The 24167-nt window shown below is 45.7% G+C and overlaps 1 protein-coding gene across 5 annotated transcripts in view; it reads left to right on the forward strand.

Moving 5' to 3' along the window:
- The window catches only part of DGKG (diacylglycerol kinase gamma), a 209932-nt gene that overhangs the window by 143143 nt on the left and 42622 nt on the right, over window positions 1–24167 (forward strand). For all 5 annotated transcript variants that reach the window (XR_009350976.1, XM_059163209.1, XM_059163206.1 and 2 more), the window contains one exon: window positions 18423–18600. Coding sequence is in view for 4 of the 5 variants with exons in the window: in XM_059163209.1 (XP_059019192.1) it covers window positions 18423–18600 (178 nt within the window). In the remaining variant the exon portion in view is untranslated. The remainder of the gene's footprint in view (window positions 1–18422; window positions 18601–24167) is intronic.

Consider the following 24167-nt stretch of genomic DNA (forward strand, 5'->3'; position numbering starts at 1 on the left):
GGCGAAGCGTGTGGGTGACAGGGGCTGGGAAGCGGCAAAGCACCACGGGAAGATGGGAGAGCATCAGGAGCCTCAGGGAAAGTAGTGGGAGAGACTGCTGAGGTGGCCTGCTAAAGCAGTTGCTACACAGAGCAGCCCAGGCCTGTGAGAACCAGTACCCTACCCAGTTCAAGGTCAGTGACCCCAAGAATATCCCCCGCCCCACAGGTATCTCTATGCACATCACTGTTTTCAAAGCCCAACTCAGCTCGTTGAGTAGTCACCCAGCAGTCCTGTGAGCTTCAATGGCCAGGCGTTATTACTCCTATTTCACAGAAAAGCAAGCTGAGGCACAGAAATTTAGAAGGGTAAACAGAAGGAAGAGAAAATTACAAAGGGAAGAAGAAAAAGTCAGATGCTTTGACTGCCTACCATTATGTGTCCTCATTTGACACAAGCACCCGGTGAAGCAAGTATCTTCACATTTTTTAAATAAAGACCAAGGCTCAGATGCATGAAGTAACTTGACCAAGATTCTGTTGCTGGAAACCAGTAAGAGAGAAGATTCTAGATCTCCTGGAATGACTTTAGCTTAGAACTCACTAAACAAAGATTGACCTTGAAAGTGCAAAAAATTCACTCCGTGAATTCTTCAGCATGGCTGCACGGTTTCCTCCTCCTCCATTGAAGGTGAGCCCATTTGGTTCCCTCTCAGCCAAGGCGGCTAGGTGGGTCTGCTGAGAGATGCTTTAGAGGAACAGAAGACACAATCCTAAACAGCTCCCTTGAGAAAGGAATGGGTTTGTGCTGGACCACAGGAGGGTCGTGGCTGTGCCTTCAAGTTTACAAAAGGCTTTCCCATGCAGCACTCCTTTCATTCAGAACATCCAGGGCAAATATTTACATCCTCACTTTATGGTTGAGGAAGCTAAGGCCGAGAGGTTCAGCAACTTGAGAAGGAGCACACAGGTTAGGGACTGAAGGCAACACATTATCAAGTCTATAGAGTTGCTGTGCGCATGTGTCATGCTGGTCAGAATCTGGGTGGTAAGACTTAAAGCTAACCTGAGATTACTCAGGAAAGGTCTTCATTAAAAGTCTCTCACAGAAAACAGAGTCTATTTTTCTGAGGCTCGTGGCTTATTGAGAAGGACTAGGAGACTTGGTTGCTTCTCTGGAAGCTTATGGCCCAGCGAACAGAACACATTACAGCTGGTTAATATAGTATCCTCACTTAACTAGTCCTAAGGAGATTAGATCCAGGGGTCCTGGGGAGCCACGTGAGCCAAATCATTCCAGATGCTGTTTTGAGCTGCTCAGAGACTCAGGCAAGGGAGAAGACAAGTCTAGATCTCCTGCTTACCCACAGAGATGTTGCCAGGGTGGGCACCATTAAAGGTACCTGGCCCAGACACACAAGACCAGGAGGTGAGCCCTGTTTTGCAGTTAGGCAAGTCACTTGCTGAAATATCCGGGCCTCCGTATTCTCGTCTATAAAATGGGATGACAGAGGTTAACCTACTTCCCAAGGCTATTATCTGGGTTAAAGTTTTCACATCTGTTTGTTTGTTTTAAACCAGCAATGGAGCTAAGGGTCAGAATCTGCAAGCAGCCCCACATGGCGGGCGTCACAATCACCCTTCCAGAGTAGGGGCTAGAAGCAGAGAGAGAGGGCAAGGAGCTCCCTTGAAGTCTACAGCCTACGAATGGTCAGGCCAGGCAAATCCTGGATACCCCTGGATGCTGGCACACAGTTTAGAACCCAGATTCTCAACTAGACATGGGGCACATGTGATCTTCTTTTATTCACATGCTTGTATTTAACATTTCAGAGAGCATTAAAAGTAAGCATGAGATTTTTACATTTATCAAAAAGAGAGCATGAGAAACACTGCCCATGCTCACTCTGAATGCTTCCTTCCCTGTAACACAGAGGAAGGCCTATAAAAGCTAGTGTTGTTCTGGAAAATGGATGCTCCTAAATTATGGTTGATGCTAATTAAGAAGCCAGTATGTCACCCCCGCGACTCTCATCATCCGTGGTCTAAGGCTTCTCACACGATCTCTTGTCTCTGACTTCTCTTCCCTTCTGAAGCTACTGTTAAGGTTCATTTTAATCTGATTTCACCTGAATAAACATATAGGGGCTGGGGTGAGGGAGGGACACAGTGAGTCACCTCCCCCACCCCAGGCCCAGAATAGCTTTGGAAAGGTTCTTAGACGTGATCATAGTTAGGCGGAGCCAACCAGGCAGGCTTCGACTAGAGCACTTTATTTTATATGCTGTGGAAATTTTTCATTTTACTGGCTAAAAATAAGAACTTCCAAAATTCCTTGATATTTTATCTACTTTAAAACAATGTTCACAAGGGAAGGCTAGCTGGCTCCACTAATACGAATTTCTGCATGGGGAGAAGTGAATCCAAATTTGGAAGCTGCTCAAAAAAATCTGTTATCCTGTGTATTTTGGGAAGCTGCACATCACTGTCCTCCTCCACCCCCCCCCATTTAATTGAGGATTTTAAAAAATGCAATAAAATCTCAAGAACAATATATCATATACTCCCATTTCCCCCTCACTTAGAAATGGTATTTGTCAATATTTTACTTTATTCCCTTCAAGTATTTTTTTAATCAAAGGGAGAAAATACTACAGAGAGAACTGAGTTCCCCCACAATCCTTTTGTGCCCCGCAACTTGCCTTTTTCACTCACCACGATGTTCTGGAGATCTGTCTTTGCTGATGTGGACGGAGCTAGTTCGTTCCCCACGCCCTGCGGTGGTGAGCATGCGCAGAAGTGGGACCCTCTGCCGCCTCCATGGAAATTCAAGTGGCCACTGCTTTACAAGGCGGTTTAGCAGTATACGCTGAACTGAAAATGCATTTGTAGACCATATGATCCAGTAGGATCTTTGCAACGCAAGCCTAGAGAATTTCCTGCATGCAAGCTCACGAGAGGGTAAGCACGGAGGTGCAGTGCAGCATTTTGTTATTACAACAAAATGGAACCAACCCAGCTGACTGTGTTATTCTAACACTTTAAAAAGACAGTGTGAGCGGAAGTACTAAATGCCACTGAATTACACACTTTAAAATGGTTACTTCTGTGTTATGTGAATTTCATCTAAATTTTTAGAAATTTACTCTTACCAAAGGGAGTGTGCTGGGCGCGGTGCTAGGGAGAGCTGATCCTCCTTATGATATGGGCCTTGTCCACAAGAATCCTAAATGCTAAAACTAACATTTAGCACAGCCAGGTGCGCATAAAGAAGTTAATAATGAATGCATCAGATTGTTTCAAGATTGGGCAGATACCTTTAGCTACTTCAAGCCAATCAAGTGCCATTATTTTTCAAAAGAGAGAAATCAAGGGCTTTACGACTTTAAGTGGCCGGGCCAAGTTCACACAGCCAGCTCATAGCTCCAGCTCCAGGGGGAGGCATTCTCTTATTCTGCCTCAGTCTCCACCTGCAGTAGTGCACACCCTTAAATGAGAGGGGAAGAAATCTTCAATCCAGGCCTCTTCTGGCATTCAGACCTTCTCAGCGTGGGCAGGTAGAGCCCTTCAGAGCCTGGAGTAATGAAGATGGGAACGGGCCAAACACTCAGGCCATCAACCCAGCCGCAAATCCAAGGGAGATGAAATGAAAACATGCTCCTGGGGAAGGAAGACGTGAGAAGAACATTCAAAGGGATTTGCAGTTCCTGGAAAATAAAAAGGTGGCAACCTAATTATGCATGAAACCCTGGAGTCAAAAGGAGGCTGGAACAGGCCTTAGAGAGGCATCCTCCTTCTGGTCTGTTCCCTTCCTCAGTCGGGAGCAATGGCTTCATCACTCCAGTACCATCGTCCCACTGAGACCACCCAAGGCAGCACTGGCCAGCCAGATCACGGTCCTTCCTGCCCAGCGCCAGCGCCTTACTGCTGCTGGTGTCCCCGCCTCAGTTGCTTCCTCCCTCCACCTATGCAGGCCACTCGTTCCCTGATTATAAAAGTAACCTAAATTCTCAGTAGAACACTTTAAACTGTAGAGAGGCAGAGGGGAAAGGGAACTCACGCTCTAAGCAGTCAGGTCAGCACTGTTTTAATGCAGGCCTTATTTCAAACTTTAAGAATATTAGCCCTTGTTTCTTGAAAATCGGATCTCTAGGAAGACTTCTGTGATCCTTCGATTTCTTAAATCTTTACCCATTTTCAGCTCCGTGCTCCCTCTCTACCTCTTTGAGCCATGTACTGTCCTCAAGTTTCCTCCCCTTAAAATCTTTCAGCCAAATAAGAAGAAATGGTTTCTATCAGTTTTCTCTTACAGAATGCCACTGTCTTCTTACAGTTTCAGCCACGTCACTTTTTTGCTCTCTTAAACGACCCCTTTTTTTTTATTTCCCACAAATGTGAACCCTGTATTTCACTTCAAGCCTCCATTCATCTATATGCTCTTATTTTCTTGTTCTTTTCCATTTCCTTTGTTCTTCTTGAATTGCTTTGATTTTCTGTGTCTGCAGACTCCTGGTTATACAAACTTTGGTATCCTCCAAGGACCTTGGAATAACTTTTAAGGATGAATTCTCATGCACACATTTTCACAAACAGTGGGGGGATACATGCCACAGAGGCTAGATGAGGCCGTAGGCAGTCTCACATGACCCGGATTGGGGTCATGTGACAGCTTGTCACCCACAAGGGGTTCCTGGAAGATCGCTAGACTAACCTCTGCCCTGGTGAGTTTAACTTTTCTACCTTCAAGGTCCCTTAGTCAAAGAATAACTTCCCTAAACAATGTCCACCAAAGAGATGCATCTTCCAAGTAATGACAAACTGTGAGCTTCTGTCAGTGGGAAATGTATCATTTCTCTTAGACTTTTTAGAATATTGAAGAGAATTCATCATCTTCATCTCCACACTCAAGAGATTCAAGAACCTCAGGGAATAGAAGCATCCCAATCCTTCACTGCTCCTACAACTGGGTTATATAACAGACAGGGGATATTATACACAGATATGACTTGTGCCTCTAGTGGATAGGCCTTCATTTATCTATCTTAGGGAGGTCATAAACTTGCTGATCCTAGTCTTCTACAGAAGAGGAATTAAGAAAGTAGAATTGACTCAGGAAGGGTATCTAATCTAACAAAGGATTACATAAATATTTCTGACTCAGGAAGGGTATCTAATCTAACAAAGGATTACATAAATATTTCTGTGCACACATAAGTGTTATATCTCAAGTCCATTAGGATCAACTGATTAATAATAGCAGCGGTCATTTACCTTGAGATAAGCTCTGTCCGGGCATCTTCATTTGTGTCTTATTGAATCCTTATAACAACTCTGCATGGTGTATGTTATTCCTGTTACTGATACAAGGAAACTAAGTCTCCTAAAAATCAGTGAGAACTCTAAGATTGGATGAGGTTCTGGCCCAGATGCCCCCACAGTCCCTTCTCTTCCTGGAGGAGATGATCTCTGCATTACACTCTGCTTTCCACCTAAAGCACATGTCCCCGAGTTGATAGTAGGGATCCCATGAAAGGGTTTGGCTTAACTATTAGGACATCAGCTGCCTGAAGCAGGGTCTCTATCTTATTTATTCTGGATCCCCAGCGTCTAGCACAGTGCCTGAAATGAAGTAATGGCTCTATAGTGATTCATTATAAAATTGAACCAATGTGTGAAAAATCCCATAATTAGTGTAAACATTAATACAAGTTACCACTTGACCAGCCTCAAGAGAGAGCTTTTTGCTGGAAGCCATGAAAATAAAAGGGATGCACCTTGCTCCATTTCAAACACAAAGGGGAAGGTGGCTGAGCTTACAGCGGGCACTTGTGCCTTCTAACTGCCTTAAGTGGGAAGTCCTCCCACACCCATCCCTGAGCTGTTGCTAGGACCTCTGAAAGTAGCAGAGGGTCTGGGACAACTGTCAACCCAGGGCAGGAAATGCCAGAGTTCTCCCACTTCTTTCCCACCAGAGAGAGTTAAGACAGCGAGTGGGCCGAGCCCATGTGACAGCAAGGGTCCCAGGCGGCTGTGGGGTCAAAGAAAGTGACTCTGTAAGGCAGAAGAAGGGGTCTCCATTCTGTGCCCTCTCTTATGGCTCAAAAGCTTACCTACCCCTGGGCCCTGCTTGTCCCCATGGCCATCAGCCCTGCTCCGTCTGCCAAAAAGCTGGACCTTTCAGTAAAGCGCTATCCACGCCACACTGGCCTGAGTGACCCAGACAGACAGCAAAACCTGTTCATCTGCATCCAGATCTAGAATACCTCAGTACACCAGTTTTGTGTTTGGGTTGGGTTTTTTTGAACTTGGGGAGGGTGGAGCAGTGTATAGGAAATGGCTTTGCCTTCTCTCCAACTCTGAGGCAACCCACCACCATGAGCTCTGAGAAACAGCAGTTTTGTTTTGGAAACTGGCACTCAGTGCAGGCTTGCTCCTGGAAATGAATTTGCACCCCCCCCCCCAGCTGCAATGTTCTACTTCCAGCCTCCCTGCCAATACCCCCTTCCAGCTGCCCCTCTCAAAGGCACCATTGTGCCCGCCTGGCATGGCAACAGAGGAAGGCTGAAAAGGAAGAAAACATTTTCTGCCCATGGGATGTTCCTAAGCAGGTTGTGTACATGGCTTCAATGCTGCATTCCTTGAGCCCACACAAACCCGCCAAAACTCCGTCATCCCTGTCACAGATGGTGGCCACTTTCCAGTCTTTCTGGCCCATCGCACCTCCCTGTCAGAGAACGCAGAGCCTGCAGCTGGGTGGGCAAAGCCGGTGGGGTTGGGGGTGGGGGGTCCGGATGACACATTTTCAGTATTGCAGTCCAGCCCAGCAAAGCAAAGCTGAACCAGACACTGAATCTCTGAACTGGAAGGGGAATCAGTCCCATTTGCCATTCAACAAAAAGATTCGTTCTGGCACATTCTGATAAGTGCATATCCAGCCTCTTCGTGGATTCTCCAAGAAGAGCAAGCTCACTACTTTTCCAGAATCCCATTCCATGGCTGGACAGCTCTGACTTTTCGAAAGTTCTCCTGGATGTTGAACAAGGATGTGTGTCCTGTTCCTCACCACGTCCTTCCCCTGTCAGCACTTAAAACAATGCCTGAAACAAAGTAGGTGCACAGTCCATGTCTGTGGGATGCGTGACTGAGATCCCCATCTGTCTACATGCAGTGGGCTGATTTCCACTCTCTGAGGCCCACAGAACATGCCTTCTTGCTCCTCGTGTGACTGCCCTTCATAGCACTGAAGATCTCTCTTCCACAGCATCTCCTACTATCTTCACTGAGCTAACTATCCTCAGTTCCTCGTGTGACTCGATGTACAGACCTGTGACTCTCCTGACAACTCTTCTCTTGATAGACTCCATTTTTTCCAGCAACCTCCTTGAAATGATGACTCCAATCTCTTGGAGCATACTCAATCTCTTTCAAGAATACTCAAAAAGTGGTTTTGTAGGTAACAAAGGACAAAATGATCAGGCGTCAGGTACGTGCTGTGTAAATTAGACTGTCTTCTTGAGCTCACTGTTTGCATCTCATGCAGGAAAACTTCAGGTTCTTGAAGCCTACCACGAACCCGCATAAATTGGGAAAAGAAGGATCCTTCCTTTGTTCACTGAGGCGATGTTTCCTCATCCGTAAAAGTGAGGCTACAAATACCAACAGTGCAGAGTGGTAAGGCTTAGACATAAAATAATACGAAGTATGCCTGGTTCACAATAGTTACTCAATAAATGATCTATGTTAATATCATCATACAACATTCGTTGGCATTAGTATCTAACTGCCCATGACAGACATCAGCTCCTAAAATGACCTAAAACTGCCCCTCCGGCTACAGGGAAAGCCATGTCTCCTAAGATTTACCTACTTGCCAGGCCTTTTTTTTTTTTTTAAGTGTAGATAGTACTATCTTTCCAATAATGCTATCATCACTTGTCAACACCACTCAATTTATCCTCCTCTTCCCCCAGGATACAGATCAGATTATCTCTTTTGTTATTCTCTAGGGAAAACAGACGGTCTTGTTTGTCCTGTCCGCTTTTCTTGTATTCCCAATACTTGTCTCTGGCAACAGGCCCTACAGATATGCAGATAGCCACTTCCTCCTCCGTGACCCGCTGGAGCCTGCTTGCTTGCTGGTGCCTCACTTCCAGCCCCACTTTGAGTGATGGTGAATGTTGGTAGATTGAGATTGGCCGTACTGGGAGTATTTATACTATAGACCACCACAATCAGAGCTGCTGCTGGGCCCCCCCCCACGTCCCGCCCCACCCCTGAGATCCTGCTGCTAAGCACTTCGTAGCACACCATTGCTTCTAGCACTGACCTGCTGTGAGCGCCTTGAAGACAAGGACTGTGTCCCATTTTGCTCTATCCCCAGGGTCTAGCCCAAAGTAAGTAGATTTTCATCACTCTTGATAGATGAGTAAATGCTTTTGTCTTCTGTCTCTTGCCCCATGTGCCCTAGTCTTGTTACAAGCTGTTCAGCTATGGATTTCCCTTAGTTGTGATCAGAGGACTACTTCTTGCAGACTTGGATTCACCTTCCTTATCTCTCCCTAACCTGGACATTTAGGGCACTTTATTTGGCCAATATATTCCTTCTTGGAAGCTGTGGGAATGCACCTAGAAGGAAAGAAACTTTGTCCGTTTTCTTTAAAGAACACCTTGATTTCACCTCCCTGCCTCCCTCCCTCCTTCTCTCTCTCTCTCTTTCCTTCCTCCCTCCTTCCTTCCTTCCTTCCCAGTAGTGATATTGGACATCTGAGGTGGGGAAGACATTCCAGGTACACTGAAATACACAGAGCCGTGTAACATGTGGTCCCTGTCCTCTGGGAACTTAAAGTTTCCTCGGAACGGGCGAATAATACATAACAAAACATACATTCTGTACTGGAGAGAGAAACAAGGCAATGAAAATTCAGAAAAGGAAAAGATCGGTTTCTACGTAGATTGTTGGGAAAAGCCTTATTGAGGAGATAGCTTTTGAGCTGGAAGGGTAGGATTCTAATAGGTATAAAAAGGGTGATTGGCAATTTAGTGAGTGAAAAAGAAATAATAGCAAGTAGGCCCAACTCTGTGGCCTGTATACAGACCAGTTTGGGGTATCATGACTGACTTTTGCTAGGGCCCAGCTCACCCTCTTCCTCAGCTACTCTCCTCTTTCTAAATCAAAGGATACCCTGAACCAGTGCCCAGCCTTCCTTCCCCATAATCTAAGTTACATTCCAGCCTGCCAGGCCAGTTCACAGAGAGAGCACCCTCCCCACCGACCAAAGCAGAAATGTGGCCACTATGAATGAACACTACCACCCATGCTCTCCTGGGCCCTACAGGACCCTGGGACTCTAGAGGATGGTACAGATGCTTTCCCTTTTCCTAATGCCTATCAGTATCCTGTTCTCTCAGAAGGGTTGGGGGGCGGTGGGGAATCCTAGGTCTTTATGTCAGCCATTCCTCTGCCCTTGAGCGTATATCTAAGGCCCTGACATAGAGCCCAAGCATCAAGTGAGGCCCGCCTCTCTTCATGTCCACCCCCTATTCACCCCATCAGAACCCTTATTCAAGCGCATCTGGATATCGTCTGCCTCTTCCTCAGCCCTCTCTCTTCTTTCCTAGTGTAACTGAGATACTATTTTCCCTAGACATCACCCAGTACTTCCTTACTTCACTCTTCCAAAGACACCCCAGTTCTCACTCACCAGGGTAGGAAAGGTCTCTAGTATCAACCCCAGACCAATGTCCACCACGGTCTTCAGCATCTTCTCTTTCATTCCAATCTACTTGCATTCTAGGTATCCTCAATGTCCTCCTCCCTCTGTGCATTTATCCAATATGTATTCATTGAGTACTTTCTCTGCCTCAAACCTCCCATGGAAACCCTTTTCCTCAGTCGTACTAGGAAAATCTACCTAGTTTTAGATCTAATCTTTTAGATCTAATCTACCCTTTAGATCGTACTACCCTTTAGATCTAATCTTCTTTCTCCAGCCTCATGTACCCCCAAAACACATGGCTGTTCTGACTCTTCCCTCACTACTACCCCTATTCACCATGCAGTCAGTCCTTGCTAAGCCCTAGATCATCCAAGAATTAGCTGTGTAATCTAGGAGGGCCACTTACCAGCTCTAGGTCTCATTGTTCTCATTCTGATAATTAGAGATTACCAAATCTAATATTCCATCTGGCTTCACCGTTCTAAGATTCCGTGCTTATGCCTTTATCCAGCTGCGAAAAATCTTCTTTACAAAATCACTCATGACCTCTTGGTTGCCAATCCAAATGACCAAAAGTCTAATTTCAGGCCGGCTGATTCTGATTAGTTCTGTGACATTGGACCATTCCAATTTAACTTCCGTTTTCCCATCTATAAAATGAAGTGATTGGACTGAATGGCTTTTAAAACTTGATTCCATGAGAACACAGACACAGAGAAGAGAGAGAGCCCTCTTGGAGAGTGGACAGGGAAGAACTCATAGAGAAAAATGACATTTGTAGATATTCCAAAGAAAGGCACAGAAAGAGTACTAAGGTGTCCTCAAGGGTGTCCTTCCAGTAAGGGACTATAATAATGGGTCTAGACAATGATCAGCATCCACTATTTAAAATCTCTAGAAATGGAAGATTCAAACTGACCACACTGGAACCCACTAATCAATCTGAACATAACACCAACAACAAAATGAGATAAGCTATAACCACCTAATGACATGCACTAGGAAATACACACCCCCTCTGATAACGTAATCTTGCCAAAAAGTCAACCCAAGTGTCAACTATACTCAAATTTTTAGAAGTTAAATGAATTAAGTGATCAAATTTGATTAAAAATGTCAACCCTGAATCTGATCAAGCCTCTAGATCTGTAAGTACCATCTTAGTGAACATACAGGAGATGGACTGGGAATCTGTTTAAAAGATACCTCATCAAAACCAGTTACATACCATACTGTGGCTAACTGAACATAATAAAAAAAAATAAAAATAAACATAAATAAAAGACACCTCAGATACAGAATCAGCAAAACCCAGAATCTGGGAAGCTACGGCTTTACTTCTAGTGTGGTCCATCACACACAGCACTCAGGATCACTGGGGAGCACGTAGAAATTTTAAATGCAGAGTCTCAGGCCCTACTTTAGATCTCCTGAATCCCAATCTGCATTTTAATAATCCTGAAGTGATTTGTATGCCCAGTTGACCTGAATCCCAATCTGCATTTTAATAATCCTGAAGTGATTTGTATGCCCAGTTGACCCATTTCTTTCAATAAATGTTAAACTATAAGGGAAAAAGAACAAGGAATTTATAGATCAAAAGAAACCTAAGAGGGGCACCTGGGTGGCTCAGTGAAGTGTCTGCTTTCGGCTCAGATCATCATCTCAGGGTCCTGGGATCAAGTCCAGCATGGGGCTCCTCGCCCAGCAGGGAGTTTGCTTCTCTGTCTCCCTCTGCTGCTCCCCCTGCTTATGCTCTCTCTAGCTCCCTCGCTCACTGTCTCTCTCTCAAATAATTTTTTTTTTATTTCAAAAAAAGAAACCTAAGAAACATATCAAACACATCCGTAGACCTTTCAAACAAACCAATTATTTTTAACAGTGAGATTATCAAGGAAATTTGAACAATTACTGGGTATTTATTGATATTAAGGAATTGTTACCTTTTAAGAGTGATAATATTGGGTAATTCTTTTTTTAAAGACTTGTCATCTAAAGATACATACAGAAGTATTTGTAGATGAAATGAGAGAATATCAGGAACTTTTTGTTAATAAAGATTTTGGGGGCGCCTGGGTGGCTCAGTGGGTTAAACCTCTGCCTTCAGCTCCGGTCATGATCTTCCGTACTGGAATCGAGGTCTGCATCAGGCTCTCTGCTCAGCGGAGAGCCTGCTTCCCCCTGCTCCGCGCCCCCCTTCTCTGCTTGCCTCTCTGCCTACTTATGATTTCTCTGTGTGTCAAATAAATAAAATCTTTTAAAAAAATAAATAAAGATTTTATTTATTTATTTGAGAGAGGGCGTGCACAAGCAGAGGGAGAGGGGAAGAGGGACTAGCCGACTTCCTGCTGAGCAGGGAGCCCCATGCAGGGACTTGATCCAGGACCCTGGGATCATGACCTGACCAGGAGGCAGCCACTTAACCAACTGAACCACCCAGACACTCCCTATAAAATAATTCAGTATGGACATGGGGAAACAAACTGAGATACAGCTAAAACTAGATTTAACTGTGAGTTGCTGATTGCTTAAGCTGAGATGTGGGATACATGGGATTTATTGTTCTAATTTCGTATGTACTCAGAAATACCCATAATAAAAATTCAAAAAAAAAAAAAAAAAAAGGAAAGAAAGAAAGAAGAAAGAATCATCAAAGATGGGGCAGACAAATCTAGATAAAGCAGTGCAGGGAACCCAAGAAAGAAAATGTCAAGCCGAAGGGGGAACAAATGCCCCAGAGCCTTTGAGGCCTGGGTTACACCTCCGATCTGGCCCGGGAGGGGTCATTCCAAAGAGCAGACAGACACAGTCCCAACCGCAAGAGGATGAAACAAAACAATCTGCGTTCTAAACCAGAGAAAATCAACGTAATCCGTGGCCCCGTGAATCGAGGTTAGAAGAAGGGAGAATTTCCTAGTTGCTAAAAACTGAAACAGGTCATCAAGTAAATTATGGGATCTCCTTCTCAGAGGACCTTCAGAAATAGGACCGACGGGGCTGGAAAGGAGGCGGCCTCGCTCAGCGGGGAGGAGGTTCAGATCCGCCGCCTTTTTCAGGTCACCGAGGCCGGCAGGCACTGGGGCGCGGAAAAGCCTGCAGCCGGAGCAGAGAAGCATCAACGCCTCCCGCATTTCCTACGCTCTCGCGGGTCCTGGTTGTGCCCAGAGTAACGGGAATTTTAGGGATCCAAGAGCTGAAGGCCAGAGGAGAGGAGAGGGCCGGTGGGGGTGGGGGGAGGGGAAGGAGGTATGTATTCCCAGTGCTTTGCATTTGCACGGAAAGGCGCTCCGGTTCCCTAACCCAGTCTCTGCTTGCTTACTCACTAGCCTTCCGCCAGACGAACCAACCGTCCCCAGCTCACAAAAAAACTAAAACTAAGGGCACTGTGTTGCAAGGGGGGCCGTGGTGGACGTGGCGGACAGCTGCGGGCAGGCGCATCGTGGCCTGGGAGGAGACGGGCGCGGGCAGCTCCCGGCCGGTGCTCTGGCAGATTCCTGAACGCCTTCCAAGGGCGCAGGGGCCGAGCTGGACCCGGAGCGCCCCGCCCCGCACCAGCAGCGCAGCCTCGGACCCTGGCGGCGGGTCGTCCCAGTGTGACTGCGAGCACGACTTCGGGTGTGTGCGCGCTCGCCGCCGGGGACAGGAGTTCTCTGTTTGGGCCGCACAACAGGCTATAAAAACCTGGGTTCAGCGCAGCCTCAGCTTGGAAGGGGGCCTGCTAGCCCAGTCCTAGGTTAGGGACGGCTAATAGTGCGCTCGGGACCGTCCGCTCTCCTTGCACTCTCCCCTGGAGCCCCCTCCCCCACCCCACCTCCAGCCGGAGCAGGGGGAGGGGGCCGGATGACGTCATGGAACTAGGTGGAGGATTTAGCTCAGAAACCCACCCGGGAGCAGCCCTGGGGCCGATGTTCTATTTAAGCAGTCGGTGTAAGACTCTAGGCTCCACTTTCCCAAGTGCAGCATGGCAGCTTTCCACCTAACCAAGATCTAAGCAGGGTTGGGGTTCTGAAAGAAATCAGTGTAACGTCTAGGCCAAGGACCCTGGAGAATGGGCCTGCAGGGATGGCTTTCAAAACCATGGCTGGGGCAAAGAGGCCATTAAAATTCTTCCAGCAAGGTCTCAGGTAGTGGGACCGCTTTGAGTCTGAACTATGCCTCGTGGCACAGCTAATATTATTATTAACTATAAAAACAATGCAAACAGTTATGGAGTGCTACTGCTTTCCAGAGACCAATCAAACAGTAGAAGTCATTCCAACACTCCACCCCCATTTTACAGATGATAAACTAAAGTTCCAAGAGGTTAAGGAGCTCTGAGGCAGGATTTAAACCCTTATCTCTTTGTCTTCTGGCCCAAGCACCCTCTTTCTGAGACTGCATTGTCTCTCAGTTTTCAAGTAGGTACATTGCAAAAGTGATGGCATCTAGTGTCCAAGAGTCTCCAGGCTCTCACATCTCTTCTGTTTCTCCCAGTCTGCCTATGGCACAAGACATAATGGGAGAAGGGGACAATCCATCAGAAAGCAAAGGAAGACTTTGCTCTTCAAGAGAGAGGTTAACAACTGACGGAGTTAATAGCTAACATTCCTAGCTAGTTATGAGTGGAGAGGGAGGGGACAGGGTACACTTACAATGGCAGCAGGGAAGAAAGGTAACTTTGTGGATTACAGTGTGCCAAGAGCTGTGCTGTGCTAGTGGTATACTTTTTTTTTTTTTTTTCAACAAAGTTGGCAACAAGGCAAGATCTAATACTATTATCCAACATTGATGTGCCAGGCACTGCTCTAAGTACTCTGCAAGACTGAGTAGTGGTGGGAAGATTTCAATTATTCAGACAACAGCTGGAGTTTAATTTTGCTATAAGTCTAGCATCAGCAAAAGTTCCGAATTGCCTCATTGACTCTTTCATCTCCAGAGTAAGACCTGGTGTCTGCCTGCCTGGGTTTGTGTCCTTGCTCTGTCAGCTTGTAGAGGGGCAAGTTCTGTAGATTCGAGCAGGCACCTTACCCCCGTGAGACCCTGTAGTCTGGGGGCAGCAGTGGTGCCATGAAGATCCCAAGAGAGAGAGCAGGGGAAGGACCAGCACATTGCCCGAAGAAGCTCTTGCCAAGCAAGAGCCTCTCGTTCTGTTATTATTGTTACCTCTAGAAGCGGAAGGGGCATTTTGACCCCCGGTAAATAAATTGAGATGCTGTGGAAGTAACAAAACCCAGAGCGAAAGTGACCGTTTTGTCTCAGAGGTGATAAGGGTAAAGGACCGCTGTGCTTGACGCAGAGTTGAGCCAAGCTAATTTCAGAGAGTTTGGAAAAACGTCTGACCCACTGGGATTCTAGCCTAAATCCTTAAATAAGAATTTCCGTATAAAGGATAGGAAGGATGGAAGATACTCTGAAATAAATTGTTAACAATTGATTAGTTCCATTGGGAAGAAAAAGGAAAAGAGTTATGAAAACCATCCCGACTGCGGTGAGGAGCTCTGGGTCGGGCCCATGCATTCAGGAGACCATACATGTTCGTGCAAAAGCAGGGTATGACCATGCAAGCGAGTGTAAATGCACAAGCGCAACACAGACCTGATGCTAGATGGCAAACAGAGTGTGAGACAATGAAGCGAAAGAGAACACGGGAAGAATAGCTCATTAGGACTCTGATCTCCAAAAGAATGATCCGTTCCAGAGAGAATAACCTTAACCAAAAAAAAAAAAAAAAGGAAGAACAGATGCTGAAGGTGGGTACCAGACCCCAGGGTAGATCAGTAGAGAATTAACTGGCCTTGGAAAACACACCCATTAGAATCCAAGTTGCTGGACAAGCCTACAGATGTCTTTCCTGGACCGCTTTGACAAATCTAGAAAACAAAGTGGATTCAGCCAATGAGAGACAAATGGATAAATGCCCCAGTTTTCAAAAAATTAGAAAAGGAGACATCCTAATCCCTGGCAGGTTTCTGAAGTAAATTATTAACCAAGTATTTGCCCTTTGCACACAGATAATAGTGATATTACTCTGAGTTCTCTTATTTCTTTTCCGACAGAAAGGGTAGGGTAGTCATTTAGAAAAATGCCGTTTGGTCACAGCACAATCTTGTGTTTTAAAGGAGAGAACACAGGATTGAGGTCTGGAGATGTGGAAACTAGTCTGGTTCCACCATTAGTAAGTTGAGTGACCACAGGCAAGTTTCTAAACCCTTCTGGGCCTCGTTTATGAAAGTTGGGGCAGGTTCTTTTAAGGCACTCTCATTTTTAATTTCCATGATTCCACACTGTAATGAAAAGGAGACTGAGAGACAGTTCAATCCAGAGGATACACCCTCCCCACCCCACGAGGGCTGGGTATTGTACAGCGTCTGCTTTGTTAGACTGATCAAGGAGAGGGCTCGGTCCCTGTTTTTGCCCTTCATATACGTGCATTAATGATTTAGTCCACAAATGATAGCACAGCTATGGCGAGGGGTCATAGAATGAAGGAACTAGATGGAGGAGGAGACTTGGGCTAGAAACCAGATGAAACTGATTGACATAAATGTAAAGCCCTATGTCTACATTATTAAAAAAAAAAATACCCACACAAGTTCACAATAGGGAAGAGCAGGCTGAGGAGGACATAATGGGCGGAGGGTTCGGGTGTCTGTGATGACCACCCATTCAAGCTGAAGCGATCCAGCTGTCATCTAGCTGCTAACAAAAGAGCTGGTGCCACTGTGCTCATATTTAACAATAAAGATAATGGTAACGGGGGACATGTGTTGTATACTTCCATGGGCTTGCCACGTTATCTCATTTCTGGAGGAATGACAGTATGAGAGAATCCCAGCCCCAGGATGTGCTCCTGCCTTGGCCACCATCAGATTCTGGGGCAGCGCTGAAGAACTTAAGAGAATGGGAGACTAACCAACAGTAGTCTTTGCAGAACAGGGCAGCCAGGACAAGGAAATCTGAAAATCAGGTCCCACAGGAGCAAATGAGAGAGCTGACCATGTTCAACCCAGAGGAGGCACAACCAAAATGGCAGTGAGAGAGGGAGGAGAGATGAAGGGGCCGTTAGGACTTAGGCTCTGACTGCCTGCCATCAAGTCTGTGTACTTCCATGTATAGGTTGTGTGATTTGGGGAAAATTGTTTAACCAATCGTGTGTCTCAGTTTCCCCATTACGAAGAGGAGATAGTCACAGTAACTGACTTCCAAGATTATTAGGAAGGTACTGAATGAACTGTGTCCAAAATCTTACCAGGCAGGTGGCAATGCTTAATACTTGTGAACAGTGATAGTGACGATGGTCATCATGTTGCCGGTGGGCTGTCCCCATGGAGGAGGAAGGAGGGTCATCCTGTCTGGCTTCAGAAGGGAAACGAGGACCAATAGGTAGAAGCAGGAAGAAAGAGGATCTGGTTCAACATAAAGAGACAAGCTTTCAAATAATCAGAAATTCCCAGTGAAGAAATGAGTTTCCAGTCATAAGAGAAACTCACTCCATTCTATTTTGTAGTCGGGGGACAAGCCATGGGGATGATAAGGTACCATAAACGAAGAGCTTTGAAGAAATCAGGAGCTGAGCAAATCTGAATGGCAACAAGCCCTTCCTTCCTGTTCCTTCTCTGTTGAGAAATCTCTGGACGTTTGGGTTTGTAGGTAACCCCGAAGACGGTAGATTTTTGTTGCATGCTTTTCATTTTTCTGCCTCTCAAGAACCACGATAAAGACCTTGGGCTTTACAGTCAAAGTCCCTAACTTTGAGTTCTTTCTCTTTTATGTGTCAGCTGTACAACGCTGAGTAACTTAACTCCCCCCTCTGGGTGGGTTGTTCCCTTGTGTAAATGAAGAAAACTACCTACAGTTGTGCAGAACCATGATCAGAACTAATTCATTTCTTGCTGCATTGGTAAAGAGTATGCCAAAAGTAGGCATATTTGAGACAGGCACATTCAGGCCTTCTGGCCTTTTGTTACCTGACCGAGGATGCGGGTGGTTGAGAGAGGATAAGGAAACTGCAAGGTCAGCAGGCATAAGGGCCAAAATTGCACTTAAAATGCAGATACGAGAGACAGGCAAATTCTGAAAGCCTTCCAAATCTTTTTTGTCATTGAAGTATGCTTGACACACAATATTACATTCATTTTAGGGACACAATATCATGATTTAGCAACTATATAGCTTATGCTGGGCTCACCCCAAGTGTAGCTCCCATCTGTCACCGTATAACGCTATGACAATACCTTTGACTCCGTTCCCTGTGCTGTATCTGAAAGCCTTCCAAGTCTTCCCGTGTTGTCCTTATCACAGGAGGGATAGGATAAGAGGGGGTAAAGTGAAACTTATTTGTCCTTTGTTCAGAATCTACTATGTGTTAGGTTCAGGGCTCAGCGTCCCACCATATCTTCACATGGGTTAGTCAGGAACAGAATTGACGATAATGAGGTTGGATCAGAGAACATGTTTGCAGTTTTCTCGAGAACGATCCCTGAGCCCTTGTAGATCTGTAGAGGATCTCTGAAGCCTTGTACTTCGATCCTCAAAGCTGAGCAGGATTGTATCTCCCCAACCTACTGCAGGGGCCAAGGCATTAGGCCTCGGTCACTTTGCCCCAGGTTGAGCATCTAACAGAGGCAGGCAGCTGGCCGAGGGCCCATCACACACCCTTCACGAGAACTCCTGCCACACACACATATAGCGTCTTGGGTTGGGATACACTGAGAACACTAACCAATGATCTTTTCTCTCTGCCCCTCAGTGTGACGGGGTTGGGGTGGACCTGAGCAACATCTTTCTTGAAGGCATTGCCATTCTCAACATTCCCAGCATGTACGGGGGCACCAATCTCTGGGGAGAAACCAAGAAGAACCGGGCTGTGATCCGGGAAAGCAGAAAAGTTGTCACTGACCCCAAGGAACTGAAATTCTGCGTGCAAGGTAAGCAAGGCATGGGGAAAATTGCTCTGGGTTGGCGCCCTAGTGAGAGGGGGACATTCAGATGGGTGTGTTAGCAAACTGTATCAGGGCCTACAGCAGGCTCTAGAACATCCTACAACCCAACAAGGACCCATTGCTCTGGGAATATGCCATTTCATCATCCCTTTTGTTGCAACGTTTACCGTCCGACTGAGAGGAGAAAATTAACAATAAGGAAGCCCTAAATGACAATCAGCAGTCAGACTGAACTCTGAGGTCAGGAGTCAAGCGCTGCTCTCAAGGTCACCAGTGCCCTTCCATAACTAAATCCAGCAGTCACTTCTCACACTTGATCTTCCTCCTCTCAGCAGCGGTGTTTGATCCAGTCCCTGTTCCTGCAGATACTAGGATTCCACAGGTTCCTGTTTTCCTGCTCCTGCACTGGTTACCCCTTTCTAGTCTCTTTCACTGATTCCCCATCTCTATCATCTTTTAGTGCTGGAGGCAAGGGCCTCAATTCTCTTTTCTGTCTGTCCTCACTCTTGATGACCTCATCCAGGCGTGAGACTTTATTTAAAAACCACGTGAGCGTTAGTGACTCAGCATGCCCAAAACCGAACTCCTGATGTCCCTCCCACAGACCTTCCCCACCCATAGCCTTCTCCATTTCGGTTGATGTTAACTCCAGCCTGCCCGTTGCTCAAGCCAAAACACTTGGCACCATCCTTGACTCCTTTTTATCTCACACCTCCCATCCCACCCATCAGAAAATCTGCTAGCTCTACTTTTAAAAAACATCCAGGATCCAGTCACTTCTCACCCCTGCATTTCTGCCACCTTGATCTGAGCCACCTTCTTCTGTTCCTTGGATTCCTACAAATCGTCCTAACTGGTTTCCTTGCTTCTATTCCTGCCCTGTAGAGTCTGTCCTTAGCACTGCATCGGAGAACCCCTGCGAAAATACGTCAGATTATGCTACTCTCTGGCTCAAAATCCTACAGTGGGTGGGTTGGAGTAAAAGCCAAAGATCCGTATGTGGCCCAGAGTGCCCTAGATGGTCTGGCCTCAGGTTACCTTAGTGACTTCATCTTCTGTTACTCCCCCCTCATCCCGCCTCTGTTACCATGTCTCCTCTAACACAGCAGGTTGCTTCTAGGAACTGACTACTTTCTGACTGGAACAACTGGGAAGTATGCCTTAGAGGCCATCAGCTGAACCTTCCCCTCTCAATCCACACGTTCACCCCTACACCTTACCAAGCCACTTCCATCAGTGAACCAAATGGGAAGTCAATCAGAGTACCTGTGCAGCTCTGATTTCTCCATGGTTTGGGTGAATGGCCCCCACTGATCCTCAGGGGTTCGTAACAGACTGGTGAGCTGAGGGAGGAAAGCCATGTATGAGTATGAGGGTATTGGCAAAGATACCACGTCAAGAGGCAAGAGACTGGGTTTGGGTCCAAGTATAGGCTCTAACCTATTTTTGACATCTCAGTTTTCTTTGTTGTAAAACCAGGATCTCGTGTAAACTTTTGATAGCTGAATGAATGGGGTTGAGCCAGATCATTGGTTCTTACACCAGTCCTGCTTATTGAAAATGAAGATTCCTAGGCCCTACCCCAGATCAACCTAATAATCACTGGGTTGGTTCCTAAATTTGTAATGAGATCCCCAGACAACTCTGATAGGCTGCCAGGTCTGAGAACCACTAACACAGAAAAAGTATGTGTGGATCTGGATCTCTGTTCTTTGATGTCCCTGGTTGACAAGTACTAAGACTGGATGTGATCCTACCACAGAAGGAGACAAAGCTTGGCTGACCACCAAAGGGAGGGGTTACTTGCTTATTTCAGACCCATCTGTTGGACAGTCAGATCGTTCTATTCCAAGTCAAGGTCATTAAGGGGGTCATCTCCACACCTCCAGCCTTTAAGAGAGGACTCAGGAATTTTTATTTCTCTGTTGCCCTTTTAAGTCCCCTTTGTTTCACACAGTAAAGTTTTCAATTTGTGTAAATTATTGAACTGATTAATGTGTTCCTCCTTCCTTCCTTGGCAAGGGAAGTTGTGGTTGCTAGCAGAGGGTGGGGGAAGCATTGGAGGTTATAGAAACTTTGTACAAATTTTCCCACCCTGGTGCTCCTACCCCAACCTCCACCCTGACATTCAGTTCCAGCAGAACAGGATCAGGGTAGATTCCTTCCCCTACCCCTGCCCAGTGTATGGGAAAGCTCTTGCTAAAGATGTTCTGGTTAGGACTCAAGGACTTATCTTCTCCTTACATATCGGCCCATGTATCTTCCTCTTCCAGCAAGAGTAATGTGTCTGCTGATCACTCCTACCCATCATCTACAGGAACTCTCTTCCCCAAATCCCCCTTTCCCACCCCCAGAATGTGCTTTCGGAGCTAAAAACGAAGCTACTTCCTGTTCTTTAGATGAGGACATGAGCTGATCAGAGCAGAGGCCCAAGAGGGGCCTGGCTTCTGGGCTTTACAGAGACAGCAGCATTGAGTTTTCTTCTGAAAGGGCCATGATCTCATTTAAGTTGAGATGTTAATGGGGGAAAGCTAAAGAGACAACCTATTTTAGTGGAAGAGGTTGGTCTGGGAGTCAGGAGACCTGGGTTCCAGTGATGCTCTCTTTCTTGCTAGTGTGTGATGTTGGGCAAGTCTTTCACCCTGCTGGGTTTCAGTTTTCATTATCTGTAAAATATGCAAGTGTGACAATCACACAGGCTTCTATAGATCATAGCTTCCTTGCAGATCCACAAAATTAAGGCATGGCCAGTTTTCCGTCTAGGTGGGCTCCTTGAGCTAAATCATATCACACGCTCCCTCTGTCTTTCAGTGTGTTTTGTTTCACAGTTTTTAGGCCAGCTGCTGAGAAGGCAGGAATCTCTTCTCAACAGGCTCTTCATGTGCTGGGATTCTTTACTCCTTGGCGGTTTCATTAGGATTAGAGGTGAGGAAGAAGTCAGGAGGGAATAATGGGAGGGAAGTGATTTCGCTCAGGCAGTTTAAGAGGAAATGACACTAGAAGGGGTTACTGTCAAGCCTCCTCATCACAGATCAGTCTTTCTACTTAGAAAAGCAATCTAAGAAATTTGGTCGTTCAAAATGAGCATGGAGTGAGTTCTATACAAACACTGCCTAGTTAGAATGCAAGAGTGCTGGGAAAAGCACCACACTTGCAACTGAATGACTTGGATTTACATTTAGGCTTTACACCTTCCAGATTTATAAACTCGACTTCCTGAGAGTCTCAGCTTCCTCAACTGTAAAATGGGCATAATAATATCTAACTTATGAAGATGATGGATGTGTAAGTGCCTGGAACATAGCATAAGCTCAAACTTAAAAAAAAAAATATTTCCTCTCACCTTTTATCCTAGTTTATTCTGGAGCATACCAGTTGGATTTCTGATTTTGAAGTTCTTAATTTTAGCATTGCCATCTACCTGAACTAATAATAGAAGGGAGCAGAACTCCTGCAGAAGTCCAGCCCCTGCCTTTGTCCTAGCACATTAAACTTACACCATCAATTGTCCCGACATGTCCTTTCCTAAACCTTTCGTGTTCCAAGCATGGAGGCTGGGGTTTAGTCATCTTTGTATTCCCAGTGCCTGATAGGTAATTAGTCAAAACAAGGTTGTTGGATAACGAGCAGTGCATGGGCATTGGTTCTTGTTTTTTTTTGTTTTTTTTTTTTTTTTTTTTTTTTTTTTTTTTAATGATACTAGTAAGAATAGCAATGGATAGTCTCTTATATTTGCATTTCATTTTGGCTTACAAATAATTTTGCCTCTGTTAGTTTCATGTGACCTAACCAGAAACCCAGGAGCAAAGTTATACCCACTCCTTTCCACATCCCTACTTCATAGCTGAGGAAAAACAGAGGCCCAGAGAAGGGGGCCCTCTTACACAATTTACATCCAGTGGTAGCATCAGAACCAAGTCCATGATTCCTAGCTAGCCCCTAGTGTCTAGTGTCCAACCAGAAAATTAATTTGAAAATCCTACTGCATGTATTGCACAAGCCAGACTCTCAGAAAACAGGAAATGTTTATATACCAAGCTAAGGAAAGGCTCCAAATAGACATGCAGAAGTTCTACTCCTCCTTTAAGGTCTAGGTCAAGGGCTTTCTCCTTTCTGGAGCCTCTGGTGGCACCTCTGGGAGTGAATCCAGCCCTTGTCTTACTAGAGCACTTGACTTTGCTGTCTTGACAGTACATTGATTACGGGTTGGTCCTGTTGCATGGGTGTGTGTATCCTTGTCACTTCTTTCTTCAGCTAGGACCTGGAAAATGGGAAGCATGGGGTCCTCATCTGTGTATCCCCCTCAAAGCTTAACATCCTTCCCACCTGGCTCATGTTGTCTACAGAAATGTTTTTTGGAGGGAATGAGAAGGGGAGAGAATCTTGCCTTTGGTCTTCCAGCACAGTGGGCAGTAGATTCTGGAGCTGGGCAGGAACAGGCATTCAGTGGAAAATCTTGAAAGAAAAAAAAAAATGTATTTTAAAGAGTTATATGTGAGTGTTTATGAGGCTGAGATTTTCAACCTCGTGATACCATTAGATTCGACTGATAAGTAAAACATGCCAGCTATCTGCAAATAAGTAATTCAAATCTATCTTGAGGACTTAGAATCAATATAGGATAAGGGGCGAAACACTGAGCCAGAAGCTGAAAGACCCAGGCCTTCCCACCACCAGCCATGTGACGTTGGTTAAGTCATGAAACCTTCCCAAGCCTCCATTTCAACCCGTAGGAAATGGAAACAATTATGGTCTCTCTCACTGAGCATTGTTTTGATGGTTTGTTTTTTTTTTAAGATTTTATTTATTTATTTGACAGAGAGAGATCACAAGTAGGCAGAGAGGCAGGCAGAGAGAGAGAGAGAGAGAGGAGGAAGCAGGCTCCCCGCTGAGCAGAGAGCCCGATGCGGGACTCGATCCCAGGACCCGGAGATCATGACCTGAGCCGAAGGCAGTGGCTTAACCCACTGAGCCACCCAGGCACCCTGTTTTGATGGTTAAATGAGATCATCCATGTAGGGCATTTAGTAGAGTGGGTGGAACATGGGGACTGTTTAATCAATAGTAATCTGAATTATTATTAAGTGATAAATGGAGAGTGATAGTGTATGATAAGAAAGGGGCCAAATTTTTTTTTTTTTTTTTAGATTTTATTTTTTTTTAGAGAGAGAGAACACAAATGGGAGAGAGGAGCAGAGAGAGAGGGAGAAGTAGTCTTCCTGCTGAGCAGGGAGCCCGATGTGGCGCTCCATCCCAGGATTCTGGCATCATGATCTGAGCGGAAGGCAGAGGCTTTAACCCACTGAGCCACCCAGGTGCCCCAAAAGGGGCTGGATTTAGTGTTTCGTTCTTTTAAGCTCTACTTCAGAAATTTGGTCTAGATTATTTTTAAATTACCTGTGGCTCTGAAAACCTGTATCTCTAGGGTTATTTTTTGGCACTCTGCTTAAGTTGGTTTGGCTATTGCTTCCAATTGGGAGTTACCCCTAAGCTGAGTTTCCAATGAAACAAGATAAAGGGTAAGGATGCCAAGTGTTGAATCCACGTGAAGC

The sequence above is a fragment of the Mustela lutreola genome, chromosome 2, assembly GCF_030435805.1.
Source record: "Mustela lutreola isolate mMusLut2 chromosome 2, mMusLut2.pri, whole genome shotgun sequence".
Lineage (NCBI taxonomy): Eukaryota > Metazoa > Chordata > Mammalia > Carnivora > Mustelidae > Mustela > Mustela lutreola.